This window comes from Crocuta crocuta, unplaced genomic scaffold (genome assembly GCF_008692635.1).
Source record: "Crocuta crocuta isolate KB4526 unplaced genomic scaffold, BGI_CrCroc_1.0 scaffold143, whole genome shotgun sequence".
In the NCBI taxonomy this organism is placed as follows: domain Eukaryota; kingdom Metazoa; phylum Chordata; class Mammalia; order Carnivora; family Hyaenidae; genus Crocuta; species Crocuta crocuta.
Genome location: NW_027529175.1, coordinates 3,803,995 through 3,821,844, shown reverse-complemented (window position 1 = coordinate 3,821,844; position 17,850 = coordinate 3,803,995). Strand labels below are relative to the sequence as shown.

The window sequence follows — 17,850 nt, the reverse complement described above, 5'->3', positions numbered from 1 at the left end:
GGACGGGGGAAGGCAGTGTGGACAGTGTGGACGGTGTGGACAGTGTGGACAGTGTGGACGGAGGTGGGCGGTGTGGACAGTGTGGACAGTGTGGACAATGGGAACGGGGGTGGGTGCCTGGCACCTGACTCCTTCCCTGTGGTCCTTGGTACCGCAGCTGATTGCTGAGCCGGGCTAGGGTGCCTTCTATGGAACGTGTAGTTAGGATTGGAAAGTGACATTTGCGTCTGAGGATAGCAGTGTCCTTCCTGATTAGGAGACACATTCCTTCTAGTTATAGAAAAAGCTCTATTTTTTTCCCCCATTCAGATACAATGATCACATGAGACGTGCCAGGGACCCAGAAGCGCCAGACCAAGAGCCATCTGTTGTCCCTGGCGTCTCCAGTCCCCCGGAGCGAGGCAGGCGGTGGCTGGGCGGCTTTGTTCAAAAGCAGGGACGAGACCCATATAACGCGGGTGCCCGACAGATTCAGCTGCTCGGCGCCCCGATGGAAGTGTCAGGGGCTCTGCCCTTCAGAGGCCAGTGGGTGCCCTGGGTGGTGTGGCGCGCAGAGTGGCCCCGGGGCCCAGGGACCTCCAGGCCCGTGGCATGTCCCTGGGCGCCGAGGTGGGGACAGTGGTGCCGCTACAGGTGGCGTGATCAGTGATCTTTGTGTATTCTTTGTACCCTTTGTGTAGTTTCTAGGTTTCCGACAGTGAACACGCAGCAATTACTGTTGCAGGCAGGGAAAGCGTATTTCCAATGGGCAGCAAATCCACCATCGTGAGAAGTTTCAGTCACCCACGCTCTTGTGTGTTGGCCACGAAACTGTGCCACTTCTGTTCTCCTTGGGAAGTGCCCATGTGCGTCCCCTGCCTCCAGCCTCCTGGCCTGGGTGAGGGTTGGGCTGGGCGTGTGGGGAGAGCGCGGAATTTGCAGGCCAGCACCTTTGTTCCTTTCGGACTCCGGGCTTCCCTCACCCTCCCGACCTTGCTGAGTAAGGACGTGGCCTCCAGCTCCGGGTTTTCGGCTCACTTGCGCCTGCGTTTCCTTGCCTCCCGGGTCGGTCCCCTCCCCCTCAGGGAGGCCAGCTATGCCCCTGGCAGAGTGCTCCCTTCTCAGAGCACAGGACCCCGCATAGGATCTCCGCTCACCCCTGAGATTTTGCCCTGGTCTCTCTCTTCCCCACCTCGAGTCCCCCGCCTCCCCCCGGGCAGGGACTTTTTTTAAGGATGACTCCTTACCTCCACCTCCCCAGTATCTGGCACACAGCACCCGTCCCACTCAGTACAGTACTCGAGGGCGTGCATTCCGCGTTCACGCTGTGCAAGTGCAGCGCACACGTGCGCTGCGTGTGTGCCCGGCACAGGTGCTCACCCACCCCTCGGGGCTCTGGGAGTCAGGGGTCACTCAGATCCGTGCACGGGCGGATGGCAGGGGTCCACTGCGCATCCAGGGCTGTCACGCTGAATGGGGCTCCCCGACCTCTCTGCAGCGCCGTCACAACCAGGCTGTCCCGAGCCCCGGGTCTCAGGACCCCTGACCCTCGGGGGGGACGGGGCAGGATCCTGGCTCGGGAACCCCCGTCATCCTCCTGACTTAGCCTTAGCCTTCCCTTACCTCTCCACCCAGAGAACAGCGTTAATATTCGCGCGCGAGCACGTGTGTGTGTGTGTGTGTGATCATTTGGACCATTTTATGGTCCTTTTCCACTTAGTACATCCCCAACATTTTACCCTATTATTAGATAATTCCTTAGAAGATTGTAAATAGCTGCACTGTAATCCATCCTATAGAAATATCATATCTTATTTAAATGTTGCCCCGATGTCAGACTCCAAATTGTTGCCAGTTCTTTCCTGTCTTGTTACTTTTGTGACTAATCCTGTAATGATTGCAATTCCAGGAGCTCACCGTGGTTACTTCTTTAAGGAGAGTCCTGAAAGGGAGGCACTAGATCACAGGAACTTTTTATGGCTTTAGATACTATATTCCACCTATTCCAGCACTGATCTCAACGGTCACCAAATTTGCCACTTTGTTACAAGAAAAAAGCCGAATCTCATTTTCATTTCCATTTCTTTGCATTGTGACAGGGTCGGGGCTTTTTAACTGTTGATGTAGGGCCACTGCCCAGAGCGGAGCCCAAGGATCCTACCACTTGATTCATTCTATTGGTGTTGACATTTTCCGCTGTATGGATGCTCTGCTTATTCTTTCTTTCTTTAAATGAGTCAGTGCTAAGCCTTAGGGATTCGGCAGTGAACAAAAGACTAGAGCCCTTGCCGTCATGAGGTTTATCTTCTGTTAGGGTGAGGCAAGCAATTAAGGAATAAACTTACAGGGGAATCAGAGAACTAAAAGCACCACAGAACACAAGCAAGGACAGGGGAGAGGGAGGGCGGAGTGTGGTCCTAAACATGTTCTAAAAACCTTGAAGGAAATCTGAGAACAGCAAGTGCAAAGGCCCTGAGGCCCTGGCTGTGTTTGAAGCAAAGCAGGATGCCTGGGGTCCCTGAGCAGCGTGAACAAGGAAAAGAGTCACAGAAGTGAGGTCAGAGAGTATTGAGGGCAGGGTGGGGAGGCCCATTGTGAAGCCCCCTGCCTGTTACTCTGGGCAACAGGTGAAGCCTTTTGAGAGTTTTGCTTGACCTGATTTGCACCTTAAAAAGATCATTCTCAGAAGTGAAGGACTATGGCTTCTTAATGATGGCTCTGCCCTTGCTTACTGCTCCATTGAGAGAAGTGTTGATACTTGTGTGTGTGTACAGGTGTGTGTGTGTACAGGTGTGTGTACACTTTAAAAAGATCATCTGCAGAGGGAAATGGCTGGGTCTGGAAGCAAGAAGACAGGTGCAGTAATCTGTGCAAGAGACGGTGGTGGCTTCGACCAGGAGGTGAGGATGGAGGGTCAACTTCCACTGGGACGGCGGGTGGCGTGGAAGTGTGGTAGACCTTTCACAGGGGACTCCAGGCCTAAGCGACTGGAGGGACGGTCTGCGTTCGCGGAGGTGGGGCCATCGGAGGCCCGTGGTTTGAAGCTGATGAGTCAGGAGAGAAGGACACACTTTCCTTTATGAAGCTTGGATATTCTCTCTCGCTTGCGAGGACCGCTCTTCCCCGGAGCTGTCTTGGGGTCGGCCACACAGTTCCCTACTGTGTCGGTCATGCCGTGGAATCGTGGCCCGGCCACAGTAGAGGCCTGTTTCTCAGCCACCAACAACCTGAGCAGGGGCTACAGACTTACTGCCATGTTTCTAAACCAAGCTACACTAGTCTGATCATGTCAAGCGTATGACATTTTAATATCTGGCAGGTCAAAAGCCTCGTTGCTTGCCTTTCCCAAAAATGTGGCAATTCTCATATATCTATTTTCCCATATGAACTTTAATGTCTGTGTGTCTCATGATTCTCCCAAATATCCATTGAGGTGTTTATTTATTTTTTAAACATTCTTTTATTTTTACTCATTTTTGAGACAGAGGGAGACAGAGCATGAGCAGGGGAGGGTCAGAGAGAGAGGGAGACACAGAACCTGAAACAGGCTCCAGGCTCCGAGCTAGCTGTCAGCACGGAGCCCGACGCGGGCCTCGAACCCGCAAACCGTGAGATCACGACCTGAGCTGAAGTTGGACCCTCAACCAACTGAGCCCCCCAGGCGCCCCATCCATTGAGATGTTTATTAGCATTTTATTAACTTGTATTTATAATTTGAGAAAAATTTTTAAAATGGAGTCTTCATGTCTGAGCTCCCAATGCATGTCCCTTTGCTATTCCAGCCTTTCTGGCCCCCGCCCCCCATCTGTCTCTGTGTACATCTTATGCTTTCATATGAAATTTCTCCCAAGGTATTCAAGAGCTTGTCACTAACGTAAATGTGGGTTGTTTTCACAATACAATTTCTAATGAATTATAATTACTGCCCCCAAAATGGTATTGCTTTTTTTGTATTTTTGGTTGAGTCCAGCCACTTTCCTCATTGTCTTGAGACTTTCTAGTTGTGTAGCCAGATCCACAAATAAGGATGAATCTTGTTTTTCACCATGTATCCTGTTTATTTCATCTTCTTGTCTTATTTCAAAAGCTGAAGCCTCTAAATATGGGAACCATAGAGCTGACAGGGAGCACACCTATCTTGTTTCTGACTTTAATGCTTTATCACCCATTTAATATGCTTGGAGATGGTATCTGGCTAATATTCTCATAGAGAGAGAGAGTATTACATGTAAGGTCTTTATTTTATTTCTGTGGGGTTTATCTGTTATATTCTATTTTATACCATTTCTATCAGGAAGAGCTGCTGAATTTTGTTAATGCCTTTTTGCCATTAGTCTGTATGTGCCCTAATGTAAAGAATTGAAAGATTTACTAATTCTTTAAATTTTTTTAATGTTTACTTTTGAGAGAGAGACAGACAAACAGGGCAAGTGGGGGTGGAGCAGAGAAAGAGGGAGACAGAATCTGGTGCAGGCTCCAGGCTCCGAGCTGTCAGCACAGAGCCCCACATAGGGCTTGAACTCAAACTGCGAGATCATGGCCTGAGCCAAAGTCAGACGCTTAACCGACTGAGCCACCCGGTTATCCCCAGATTTGCTAATTCTTGAAGGATTCTTATACTCGGAATAAATCCCAGTTGATTTTCTATTAAAAAAAAAAACAAAACACCAGTGCTAAGTATTTCTAATGGTCTTTTTAAAAATGTTTTAATATCTTCATATTAATGTCCATAACTTAGGTTGTTGTTTTTTTATTTCAAGTGTTTACCATATTTTGGTATTAGGGAGATATATAATGAGTTGGAATACTATGTATTCCTTTCCGTGTTCTGGAATAATTTGACTAACATAAAAATTATCTATTGCCTAAAAGTGAGATTCAGCTTGCCCTTAAAATCAGCTAGGCTTGGCCCCTTTTTTTAATAATAGTTGGTAGAGGGAGGCAAACCATGAGAGGCTCTTGAATGCCGAGAACAAACTGAGGGCTGATGGGGGTGGGGAGAGGGGAAGGGCGGTGATGGGCATGGAGGAGGGCACTTGTGGGGATGAGCACTGGGTGCTATATGGAAACCAACTGACAACAAACTACTTAAGAAAATAGATGGTAGATCTTTTAATAGCTTTTTCAGTTTCTCTTACGGTTACCTGTCTATTCAGACCTTTTGAATACTCAAGTTAAATTTAGTAATCTGTATTTTGCTTAAAAACGATTCCGTTTCCTCTGGAGCTAAAACCATATTAACCTAAGGTTGCATAATCCACTTTGTGAGAATTTTTCTGTACCTGTTGCTAGAAGAATAGAACGTCCCATTTGCTTTGTGTTTTAGCACTTTCAGAGGGCACTCCCGTGTACTGCCTCACCTTCCTTCTACCCCGACGGACCAGGAGACCCAGGCAAAGGGGGCTGGCGGCTTGCACGGGGCCACACGGGGTATCAGAAGGAGAGTCAGCATGTCTAGCGCCTTCCCGTGCTACATTTGTCCACCCGTGTTCTTTCCAGCTGTGTCCGCCTGGGGCCCGTCCTTCTCAGGGCACAAAGGAGCGACAAGTGTGCGGAAGGACCCTGAGCATGACTCTGCTTCCAAGGGAGGCTCCCTTTGCAATCTGAACACAACACCCCTTGGAACGTTTAGGGAAATAGCCATGTGCTTAGCTATGGGAGGTGCGCATATATTGCTGAAAATGAGACACGATCATTTGGGGGATTCATTGTAAAAATCTCGTAAAGGCCTTAGCAGAGCACTGTGCGCCGGAAGAGCTGCTACAGCTGACGGGCACGACGGGCTTTGATGGAGGCAGTGCACGTATCGCAGAGTCCACCCAGGTCCGGGGACAGCTCTCGCGTGTCCTCACCCATGGGTTCTCACGGAGCCCAGTGTCTCCTCCCATCCCTCAGCCTCACCCCTTCCTCAAAACCGAAGAGCGGGGCTGCTGGGGCAGGAGCCACAGGTCTGGTTGTGGGAGGCTTTTTCCTGAATGCAGCAAGTAGGTGGACGTGAGGACTGCCTCCCTGAGCACCGTCCCCTTGCAGGAGGCTCAGGACGCAGCTGCCCTGGGAGCCCTGGTCCCCCAAGCCTGGCTTCATTGTGAGCTCAGTCTGTCCTCCTGACTGGCCCCGGGCTGAACAGAGAGACCCTCGTCATCTCAGTGTCTGCTGGTGATCACTGAGCAACCTCCTTGTCTGCTATTCCTGTTGACCCGCCTGTCCACCGTTGTGGGCATCCGCGTGTGCAGAACGTGGGCTCTGGTCCTCCCCGGACCCTCCCCCCTGCTCCCCTTGCCCCAGCCCTCTTGCCAGGACATGAGCTTAAATGTACACTAAGAAGGTCCTCCTTGGCCCCTCTTTCCCCAGAGCCCATTCCTCCTCCCTCCAGAAGGGGGTCCCTGAGCCCAGGCTGCCGCTCTCCCTTCCTCAGACTCCCAGGCACCATGGACAGCGCCCTGACTTCCCGACACCCAGGCACGCTGCCCAGGGGGAGGTTTAGGATGCTAGGGATGGGACAGCCTGGTCCTGTGCCCGCCTCTGCCTCCCGACCCGACAAATTCTGCACTCGCCACGACTAAATCCCTGTGGGCCTTGAGAAGTCTGGGGCTTAAGGGAGCACTTAGCCAGCCGTGGTGCTGCAGCATCGTGTGGTAACGGCCATCAAAATCCACCTTTGAGATTCTGACCGCTGTAAATATATATCCACTACACTGATGTCTGGAATAAAAGCAGTCCAGATACGCACCCCCTGTTCAGTCCCTTACCTCAGAGCAGACACTCGCTGTGTGTTTGTGAAATGGACCAGAAGACAGAGCGAGTGAGTGGGTGGATGAGAACAAAGGCCCGCCCTCCCCGGGGCCGACTCTGCCTGTCCGTGCCACCGACTCGCTTGTGCTCCCTCTTCCATGGCCGGTGAGCCCCGGCTTCCTCGTCAGCCAAGTCTGAACCTCTGGCTGGGGCCACGAGATGATTTATTATTTATCAGATGAATCAGTCTTACTTTCTGCTTTGCCCAGGCCGCTGCCGAGTGGGCCGAGAAAATGCCCGAGGGGCCCCCACCCATGGCTCCCAAGGAGGCCGCACACCAGGAGCTCCTGGCTCAGATCCACAAGGCGGTGGGCGTCCACTACAGTGCGATCGCTCAGGAGTTTGACAATTTCGACACCATGAAAACAAACACCACCTCCAGGGATGAATTCAGGGCTATCTGTGCCCGCCACGTGCAGGTGCTGACAGATGAGCAGGTAAGAAACGCGCTTGGTTTGTCATCCTAAGCCGTGTTCTGTGGGCCCAGGCCAGCCGTTCCCCAGGGCGAGTTTAGGCCTGTGTGCGATTTNTTTGTTTTCAATCTTATTGAAGGAGTTTTCTGTTTGACAAGTAAGACTTGCAACTTTTCGATTGGGGTGCCAATTATGTCACTTTTATTTTTTTTAAGTTTATTGAGAGAGAGAGAATGTGTGCAAGCAGGGGAGGAGCAGAGAGAGAGGGAGAGAGAGAATCCTAAGCAGGCTCTGCACTGTCAGCACAGAGCCCTATGCGGAGCTCGATCACACGAACCCTGAGATCATGACCTGGACCGAAATCAAGATTCGGATGCTTAACCGGCTGAACCGCCCAAGTGCCCCAGTCACTTTTATCTTTTAAATCAAATTAAACTCGGCTCCGGCAGCCACTCTCCCTCTTCCTCCCCTGGATAATCCCAGGGCTTATGTCACCCAAAGAGACAGCCAGCCTCTCCCCACACCCGAACGGGGCAACTTCAAGCCCGTGAGTTGCTCTGGACCTCCCACCACTATGCCTCCCCTCTCCCTACCTCTCCCTGCTTCTGTCACCAGCACTTCAGAGGCTCTGGGGATACCGCCCCAGCCAGGCACGCTGTTGACACGCCCACCCCCTCTGAAGCCCTCCTGCCCATCACGGGACCCCAAGAGGAGATTCTCTGCGGCTTCCTCCTCAAACACTGAGTGGTGCTCTTATTTAGCTCTGCCAACCTGCTGTGCTGGGCTTCTTTGGCCCTTCGTGGCCTCCCAGGGCCTCCCAGGGCCAGCCAGATGGCATCTGGAGGATCTCCCTTGCAGTTTACTGATGTTGGTCGACGGTAACACTGAATGTGAGGGCCAGGGGACAGTTCTCTGGGTGGCTTGTTCCTCACTGTGGCCCAGACACCAGAGCAGAGCCCGGCACAGAGCAGGTGCTCAGCAAGTTCTGGTGAGTGGATAGCGTGGTGGGTTTAGTGTCCATGTTCTCCACTGCCGCCGTCCAGTGGCCGAGTGGGGTGACACAGAGCCCCGCCGATCCAAGCATGGAAGCAGAGCTCCCTCCCCGACAGAAGATTCGCTGCTACAAGCCCTCCCCATGTGGCCAGTAGGCCGGTGCCCTAGTGGAAACTGACATCCAAGATACTTCGGGGAGTCCTCCACCTCCCTCCTCCCTCATGCTCAGCCTGGGGAGCTTCCTGCAGCTTTTGGGTGGAAAGGTCACCCTCCTCTCCCAAGATGGGGCGCTCTACCCTCAGCCTCATTTTCTTAGGGTGCGTGGATAAGATCTAAGAGTGTTCACATGGAGGGGAGATGATCACGTTCGATGATGGACCTCATCAAATGGCCTCAGGACTCACCACCCTGAAGAATGAATTCATTATCATTAATAATTCGAGCAGCCGATTTCACTTTCCTAAAATATCACATTTTTAAAGCATTATGATCATTTTTGCTAAAGCCAAATTAAAGTGCTTTCCCCCAGTTCTGCCTTGTAGGTCATCAAAACTGAGCAAGATCACTGTTTGCAAATACTTGTCTCCATCACTATAAATGGATTGAAGCGTTTACAACTAATCTAGCTGCATTTATGATTCTGTGGGGCGAACTAACTAAGGTTTTACTAATAAAGATTTTTCATTTCATCTAAATGAGTAAACTTTTACTCTAATTAGAGATATAAATTAATGACATGCTGGCATATCTGACATTTGTAACAGAGAATTAGATTTTAATTGTCCACTAAGAAAGCTTCACCATCCCCAGGGCGTCCGGTCCCCCACCTCTGCAACAAAATCAAATATTTTTTAAATGCTGCATTCTAAAAAATACACAGACACGTCTCAAATATAGTCTGCATCACTGAGGACATCAAAGTCCGGCATAAGTACGATGGTTTAAGTTGGGTGATGATTAGCAAAAATTATGTACTATCTGAGAAGGAAGCTTCTGGATACAGACTGGTAAACAGGAAGCAAAAGCCACGGAGATCCTTGCGATCTTGACCGTGACCTTCTTGGTTCAGTGGAATGATGTCCAGTACAGGGAGACACAGAAGTAGTTTGGCTCCTTAACCTGTCTGCACCCCAACTGCCACTACTCAGAAGGGTTCCCTGAAGATTCTGGAATAGTTCCAACCGTGTTCACCAGCATCCGAGTATAGATCTCATGTCTTATAAAAACTATCTCGTCCTAAAAAAAAAAAAAAAACATCCCACCATCACAAATCTGAGAGGTCAGCTTTCTTGAATTACCGAGCTCTGCAAGCAGGGCCGTGCCACATCTTTTGACAACCTCCGGTGTAATTAACCTTTCAGAAAAGGACAGCGACTTTCTGAGCAGGTGGAGTTGGAAACCAGTGGCTCTTTGCCTGCAGAAGGCATGTTATAAACACTGTGGGAACTGGGTCTGCTCCAATATTGCTTACGAAGATAGAGACCCATGGAGAGAGCCTCTCCTGGTCAGGCAGTTTGGATCAGTCTGGGTGGTGGTGTGAGGATTTAGCTATAGTTGTAGCTACGGTAGGGGAAGGAAGCATCAAGCATTCTGAACATTACAGGTGTGGTGGTTCTTTTTTCTTTTTTTAGTATTTATTTTTGAGAGAAAGAGAGAGAGAGAGAGAGAGAGACAGTGCTTGCAAGGGGGCAGAGACAGAGGAGACAGAGAATCCCAAGCAGGCTCTGTGCTGTCAGGGCAGAGCCCCACCTGGGGCTCTACCTGATCTCACAAACCATGAGATCATGACCTGAGCCGAAATCAAGAGTCAGGCGCTTAAGTGACCGAGTCCCCGCTCCAGGCGCCCCTCAGGTGTGGTGTTTCTTAAACAGACACCTCTGGACGACACGAAGAATGCAGGCAAAGAACCAGTAACCCTTCAGGCAGGTGGGCTGGGGTTTCCGTTCTGCTTCTGTGCTTGCCCAGCTGTGTGACCTTGCACAAGGGACACAACCCCTCTGAGCTTCATTGTCCTTCCCCGTGAAATGGGAGTGCACGACACTCCCCAGGCTCCGGGTGCCTTCCCCTCCAGCCGGCTGTTCAGCCTCTCCTGCTCACTGCTGTCTCTCCCTGCCGCTGCCCCCTTGCGTCCAGCCACGCCAACCCCTGAAGGGACTCGCTGCAAGCCATTGAAGCCTTTCCTGAAGGCACCTGCGGCTGGCAGAACTGGCCACGCCCACTTTGGCCTCCCCGCCTCCACCCTGCGCTCAGATCCCCCAGCCTGGCTCAGCGGGCACGTTCTTCGGCACAAAGCTGTCTATCTGCGAGGCACTGAGTGCCTGAAGGCGGCACGCACCTGCTCGTTCACCTCTTGGGGGCCCTCTGTGCATGGTGCTGATGTTAGGCCCTGAGCAGCCGGGGGGTGGGGGGGAGGGGGGCCAGCCCGCTGCCCCTGTTTCCACCTCAGTTATAGGTTGGAGCCTTGGCTCTCGTTACCCACCTCACACGGGGCATCCTGTCCCTGTTCCCCGGAGGGTGCCGCCCCCACTTCCTGTGTCTTACGCTGGCTTCCGTGCGGCACACACCCACCGGCCTCTGGCCATGCCTCCAGTTCTACTCAGCCCCATTTCCCCGTTGTGCTTGAACAAGACAGTGCATTTTTATTTTTTTAGTTTTTAAAGTTTATTTTGAGAGAGAGAGTGAGCAAGTAGGAAAGGGAGGAAGAGAGAGAGGCTTCCAAGCAGGCTCGGCACCATCAGCGCAGAGCCCGACGCAGGGCTCAAACCCGCGAACTGGGAGATCATGACCTGAGCCGAAGTCAGGTGCTTAACCGACTGAGCCCCCCGGGCGCCCCAGGATGTGCAGTTTTAAAAACTAGTTTCCACCTCTCTGCTTCCCCATCTGTTCACACGTTACATACTTTTTCTACTCGATCCACTGACATGTTAACCACAGTTGTTTTCAAGTGCTTGTCTGATGAGCCCACGAAGGGGGCCTCCTCTGAGTCCCCTTGGCAACGGGTCAGTTCATCTTTTGTTGGTACGTCTCAGTTTCTTTTCTTTTTATCGAAAGCGAGACGTCATGTAAAGAAGAGTCGAGACAGAGATGTACATAGTATTCATGCCGAACATGGCCGCACCTCTTCTGTCCACCCGTGAACGTGGGGGCCTTACGGAGTCAATCTGGTCGGCATTTGAGCTGCGTTCGAGTGTTACCGTTGCTGCCCTCACCCCGGGGGTGCACGGTGCCCAGGCGTCAGACCCTCCAGCAGGAGGCGGCCGTTACCGGTGTTGGGTGTGGGCCCGGGGATGCCAGGGCGCTGCTGAGTATTCCACCCGCACATCCGGCCACAGGACAGCGTCCCCTGTGCTCAGGGCCAGGCTTACACAGGGCGGCACTGTCTTGGCATTCCTGGGCCAGCCTGGTTTAGGCAGGGGTGACACCCTCTCCACATTCCTGCCCCTCCCCACCCCCTTCTGCAGGCGGTCAGACTCGGCCTTGTCTCCGCGGTGGGTGGGTCTTAGGCGGGGAGGTGGTAGCTGACCTCTGACCTTTGCTTTGTAGAGTGCAGATCCGGGTCGCTGCCCCTCCTCCAGGAGCACTGGGCTGTACCCTTCCCCCTGGAGCCATGGATCTGTGGCTGGTTCCTACCCACCTAGAGACAGAAGGGTTGGCTTCCTTCCCTCCCCCCGGGGGTCCTGGTCTTGAGTGGGTTTGCTACGCCTCCTGCAGTGGCTTAAGGCTTTCTTTCTCATAAGAGGAGGGTCTGGAAAAGCCCGTCCCCTCCTGTGTTTCTCTCTCCGGGGCAGCAGCAGAGGGGGTGGAGGGGGGCGTGTGAGCGCGAGCATTCCGGGTCTGGCCTCCCGGTCACCCCTGCCTCACGCGCCAGCACACGCTCGGCCTGGAATGTGTTAGCTGACTTCCTCCCGAGCACGGCCAGGCCCGAGAGCTGGCGTGTCTGGCTGTCCTTGCAGACTTGGGGCTCTGTGGCATTCAGCCGCCTTGGCGCCCTGGGACCCCAGCTCTCTGATGGGCTCTAACAGAGCTCTGATTTTGTGTTTAAGTTTATTTATTATCAGGGGGGCAGAGAGAGGGAGAGAATCCCAAGCAGGCTCCACACCGTCAGCACAGAACCCGACATAGGGCACGAACCCACAAACGTAAGATCATGACCTGAGCCGAAACCAAGCATCAGATGCTTAACCAGCTGAGCGCCCCGGGCACCCCAACACTTCCAACTCTGTAGATACTCGGCCTTCTCTTGCTGGTAGGATGGGAGTGGCGTGAGGCAGCTTGCCACACTGCAGAAGTGGAACCCAAAGTCGGAGATGTGTAGGTGCCCAGAAGGTAGTGGCTGCTTCTCTGCGTCTGAAGGGGACGTTTCATGAATGCACCTTCCGCCACCAGGACGTGGAAACTTACTCGCTTTCAACTCGCTCACAAACCACCAGAGTTTTGCCTGGGTTTCATGCCCGGCCCACAGGCCAGAAGCCACTTGTGTGGTGCCCGTTTCCAGGCTTCTGGATGCCTCTCCCGTCCCCACAGCCCCACCGGCCTCATCCTGTGCTGGTCTGTAGGCTCCGGCGGTGTTCCAGCAGGACCGAGAGGCCGCGTGTGGGCTTCCACTTCCCTCCCCTCCCATGTCCCCCTGGCACGTTCATTCTGCCCTTCATGGCGAGGCTTCTTGAGCGAAGAGAGGATTTCCAGGGTCCCTCCGGGACTTCATTTGTGCCACAAGATTTAATTAGGTGCTGGTCAGTCTCGCCCCATCTGCCAGGACAGGAGTCACCGTCGTCGTCCTTAGTGGTCTCATAAATGCCCTCACTCCCATGCTCCAGGTTTCCTTTGCATCCTTAACATTCGCACCCTTATTTGTATCTACCCTTGATAACATGGCCCTCCTCCTCCTTCCTCCCCACTTCCTCTTACAGGCCGCACCCGGCTCTGCCTCCGTAGAGCCCTTCACGGCGGATGTGATTACAATATGGCCCAGTACCCGCTGTCCCTCTTCATTTGTAAAGGGTCTTGCTGTTGTCTGATCAGTCTCAGGTGGGGTTTTTAGAGCTTTTTAGTTGAGCAAACACTTCCAGAGCACCTGCCGTGTGCCGGCCCCCTCGGGAGGTGTTCGGCATCTCGGGATGAATCTCAGACGCCCTTCCGAGAGCTGCGGGACCAGGCAGGTTGGTTTCACAAGGTGGGAAGGTAGAGACAGCTCCAGACATGTGCTCCGGGGGTTGGGAGAACTTCCCTGGAGGGAGACAAGTGTCAGGACGGCCGCCCCTGGGGATGGCGAGGTCTGTCTGGGACCACATGGTCACTTTCCCGAGGTCTCTCGCCTCCACTCCACCGACTAGTTTTACCCCATTGATCACAAGTAAAGCAATGCGCATCTACGTACGTTATGAATGACGTTAAACCGTATGCACACGGCACCATCCACTCCCTGGTTTTGAAGCTGTTCCCGAAAACATAACCTTGAGGGGATCCTGGGGGGACGGTACCAGGGCCCTCTCTGTGCCCTCCTTGCAACTTCCTGTAAATCCACAATTCTTTGAAATAAAAAGTTTAAAACATGAATCAAGAATATTGTCCCAAACTAAACCTTCTTTCCCTTCTCAGGGCCTAGAACATTCTTCCTCTCTTCCCCACCCCCCAGTACTTTGTTTCTGGAATTTCAAACAGAACCGGTACAGTCTCTCATAATTTGCCTTTCGGAAACCCCAGTGGAGGCCAGAAGCGACGCTGGCCTCCGGTCAAGGCCAGGCCTTCGGGACGGAGGGGAACGCGACTCCCTTGTGGGCACTGGAGGCGGGGGCCCCCTGGGTCCTGAATAAGTTACCCCTCTTCTCAGCGCCCCGAAAGCCCTCAGTCATCCGAAGTGGCCCACTTAGGATGCTGGGGTTATTTTGCTCTACCCGTGTGGCTCCGACACAGCCTGTGATGTCAGACGGTACCAGCCCAAAGCTGTACACCTCTCTCTGCTTTCCCAGAAGCGTCCCTCTCCAGCTCGTGAGAGCACAGGGCTGGCCCTTCAGGGACGCACACCCTGGCCGTGACCACAGCGGCTGAGGGTAAGGTGCCTGGCCAGCTGTTGGGTCAGGCGCCCGCAAGGAGAAGAAATGAGTCCGGCCGGGCTTCCCCGGGACCAAGGAGGGCCAGGGCTCTGATTTGCATTTTCTCCCCAAGTGGCCTCGGAGACTGCAGCTCAGTCTCTGTGACTAATCACAACATTTAATGGCGTTCAATGGCTCACTGAAGGCCCAATTCAATTACAAAATGTCCTGCAGAAGCCGTGAATAATCCTCGTCTTTGCTTTTCCTGTCTTACGGACGCCTCCATGCAGTGGAAGCCGAGCAGGGTTTTTTTCTTTTTCTTTTTCTATTTTCATTGCTGTGGGCTTCGGCCCCTGCCGACGTGAGCGCTGGCCGCCACCGGCTTGCGTCCACTCCCACCGGCTCCACGGGGGACCCCACCGTGGTTTTACACTGACCCTGGGGAACGACTTCTGCTTCTTTGTCAGTTTGACAGGCTGTGGAGCGAGATGCCGGTCAACGCCAAGGGGAGGCTCAAGTATCTGGACTTCCTGAGCATGTTCAGCTCCGACAGAGGGGCCACACCGCCAGCCTCGGGCGGGTCGGCCAAGGCCCAGAGAGGCAGCAGTGTTCCGGAAGTCTCGGAGAGAAGCAGGTCCGCAGTTTCATCATCGCCCGCTCACGACCTCAGAGCAGGGCTGAAAACGCGGAGCCACCCCTGTGTGAGTCTCCGAGAAGGTGCCACAGGGCGGGCCTGGGGTGGGGGCACAGGAGAGGAGCCCAAGGTGGGTCCATAGCGTTCGCCTGCCTGGAGGGGGCAGGTTGGTGTGGGGAAGGGTTGGGGGAGGGTCGGGTGGAAGGAGGGATAAGGAGGATTTGGGGCAGGAAATGGGGACAGGAGCGGGGACAGAAGACTCGATGTCAGCAAGCTGGGCATTCATCGGGCAGGAAGGCGAACGCCCCATGGCAGGCAGGGTCCCTAGCGTGTGCCCAACTGCAAGGTGTTGTCACACCCATTTTACGGTTGAAAATACAGTTGAACTAATATCTAACAGGTGTCCCGATGTGCTCAGGGTCCCTCTGTTAGACACGGAGAGACCCGATTTCCAACCCAAGCCTGTTTAACTTCGCGGCCCTGGCCCTGGGCTGAGCTGCCCGGCCTGGGGCATAGGAAGGGGAGGGGCAGCCTCACCGGGCTCTCGTGTCTGCAAGAGGGGTGGGAGCATCCCCCGAGGAAGGTGGTTGAGAGGATCCTGACCATGCGCATGATTTATTGCACACCCACTATGTGCTGGGTCCTTCCTAGAGTGGAGCATGAACAGAGGTCCCTGCCCTTGGGGGGTTTGCATTCTTGTCGGGGATGATGGGCAAGTAAAGTAGTCAGCAAGCTGAAGATATTGAGTAGAGCAGAGTGAAGGGGGGTCAGGAGTACCCCAAAGATGTCCATGTCCTAATCTCTGGGACCCGTAATATGTCACCTCATAAGGCACGGGGTTGGGGGGTGGATCAAGGTTGCAGGTAAAATTAAAGTGTAACCAGCCGACTTGACCTGGGCTTATCCTCAAGTGTCGAGTGGGCCCGAGGCAACCACAAGGGTCTGTAAATAGGGGGGACGCAGAGGCAGAAAGGTCAGAGTTGGACAGATGCCATTTGAGGCCACTGTTGCTACTGACTTGGAAGGTGCAGGAAGGGGCCACAGGCTCAGGAGTGTGGGCACCTCTCGATGCCAGAAAAGGTAAGAAACAGGTCCTCTCTTAGAGTCTCGGAAGGACCACGGTCCTTGGTTTTAGCAGTAGGGCCCCCACCTCAGCCTTCTCGCCCCCAGAACAGTCAGAGGGTAGCTGTGCTGTCATGAGCCAGCAAGGCTGTAGATCTGTCAGGGCCGCCACAGGAAACATGCTGGTGGGGGACGGGCGGGCGGTGGGGGAGGGCTCTGGCCTTCACTCCCAGGGACGGAGTCCCTGCAGTGTATAAACAAGGGAGTGACATGGGCGGCAGCGTCTTTAAAAAGCCTCCCGTGGATTCTGTGTGTTACACAGAGGCTGTGGGTAGGGTGGGTGCTGGAGGGGCGACAGAAGCCAGGAGGTGGGGGGAGGCCCCAGGGATCCAGGGCAGAGGCCTGGTGGCTCTGAGCAGGGTGGGCAGTGGGGAGCCGGTGGCCCGCAGTCAGGTAGAGCCCACAGGATTTCCCAGCGGGTGAGGTGTGGGGGTCGGGGGGGGGGGCGAGTCCAGGATGGCTCCTAACGGTTTGACTTGAACTCCGGAGAGAAGAGCGTTACATCGACCCAGATGGGGAAGGCTCAGGCAGCACAGGATTTGGGAGAAAGGCCAGGAATTCCATGGAGTCTGTTCCTATATTAGACTTTTTAAAAATGTTTATTTAATTTTTGAGAGAGAGAGAAAGAGAGAGAAGACCCAAAGCAGGCTTTGCACTGACAGCAGACAGCCCGTTGTGGGGCTCAAACTCACGACCTGAACCTAAGTCGGACGCTTAACTGACTAAGCCACCCAGGCGCCCCAAGTTCATTACTCTATTAGATAACCCTAGGATGTGTTCAGGGGAAATTCCTGGGCTACAATCAATTCATTCCCCATATTTAAATGGAAGATGCAATAATATAAACAGCCTCATACTTGGGCCACATGATTTCACAATATAGCACATTCTGGAAGGGAGAACAGGATTAGATGCCCATAAATGACAGGTGACTCCCTCTCTTTGGTAAGACTCTTCCTCTGATGGGGGCGCCTGGGTGGCTTAGTCGGTTGAGCGTCCGACTTTCAGCTCAGGTCATGATCTCGCGGTTCGTGGGTTCGAGCGCTGTGTCGGGCTCTGTGCTGACTGCCAGCTCAGCTCAGAGCCTGGAGCCTGTTTCCGTCTGTGACTCCCTCTCTCTCTGACCCTCCCCTGCTCACACTGTCTCTCTCTCTCTCTCTCTCTCCTAGAAATAAATAAAAACATTTAAAAAAAAAAGACTCTTCCTCTGATGAAAAATTGTCACTACACACACACACACACACACACACACACACACACACCAGTAATTAATCTATTTAAATAATTTCTCCCTATACTTGGCTATATGTATATTTCTAAACTATGTTGGTTACTGTCTCTTGGCACAAACACAGCCCCCGCTGATGGAAAGAAAAGTTAAATGGCAGAATTACCATGTACGCTTTGCTTTTCCCTTATTTCTGAGCTAATCCTGCTGGTGAAACTGTGAACCCCAACCCGAGTCCTGTCTGTCTGGAATGGTTCGTATCATTACTTCCGTTTTGAGTCTCGCGCTGCAAGATCACTTCCTTCTCTCTCTCGCCAGACCCCAGGCAGCAGAGACACAGCCCCGGACACCCTGCCCTTGCAGAACTGTGAGCCCATAGAGAGCAAGCTCCGGAAGAAACTTCAGGGCTGCTGGCGGGAGTTCCTGAAGGAATGCAAAGAGAAGGACGTGGCCAAGCAGGGGGGCATCGCCACGGCCGAGTTCCTGGGTGCGTTGTCATACTGGGGCCGCCTGCCGGCACAAATCCGCAGGGAACGGGCGGGCTCCCCAGCACCTCTGTGACCGCCAGGCCTGCGGGATAAAAAATAGTTACAAACAGAGAGGGAGGGACGCAAACCCAAACAAATACAGAGAACAGACAGAGGGTGGGTGGGGGGT

General features: G+C 53.4%; 1 protein-coding gene across 9 annotated transcripts in view; it reads left to right on the top strand.

Moving 5' to 3' along the window:
- Positions 1 to 17,850, top strand: part of EFCAB6 (EF-hand calcium binding domain 6) — a 239,973-nt gene that overhangs the window by 214,440 nt on the left and 7,683 nt on the right. For 6 of the 9 annotated variants that reach the window (XM_077757996.1, XM_077757994.1, XM_077757995.1 and 3 more), the window contains 3 exons: positions 6,981 to 7,208; positions 14,677 to 14,910; positions 17,512 to 17,680. In XM_077757996.1, coding sequence (XP_077614122.1) covers positions 6,981 to 7,208; positions 14,677 to 14,910; positions 17,512 to 17,680 — 631 coding nt within the window. The other 3 variants (XM_077758002.1, XM_077758001.1, XM_077758000.1) reach the window with 3 other exon arrangements.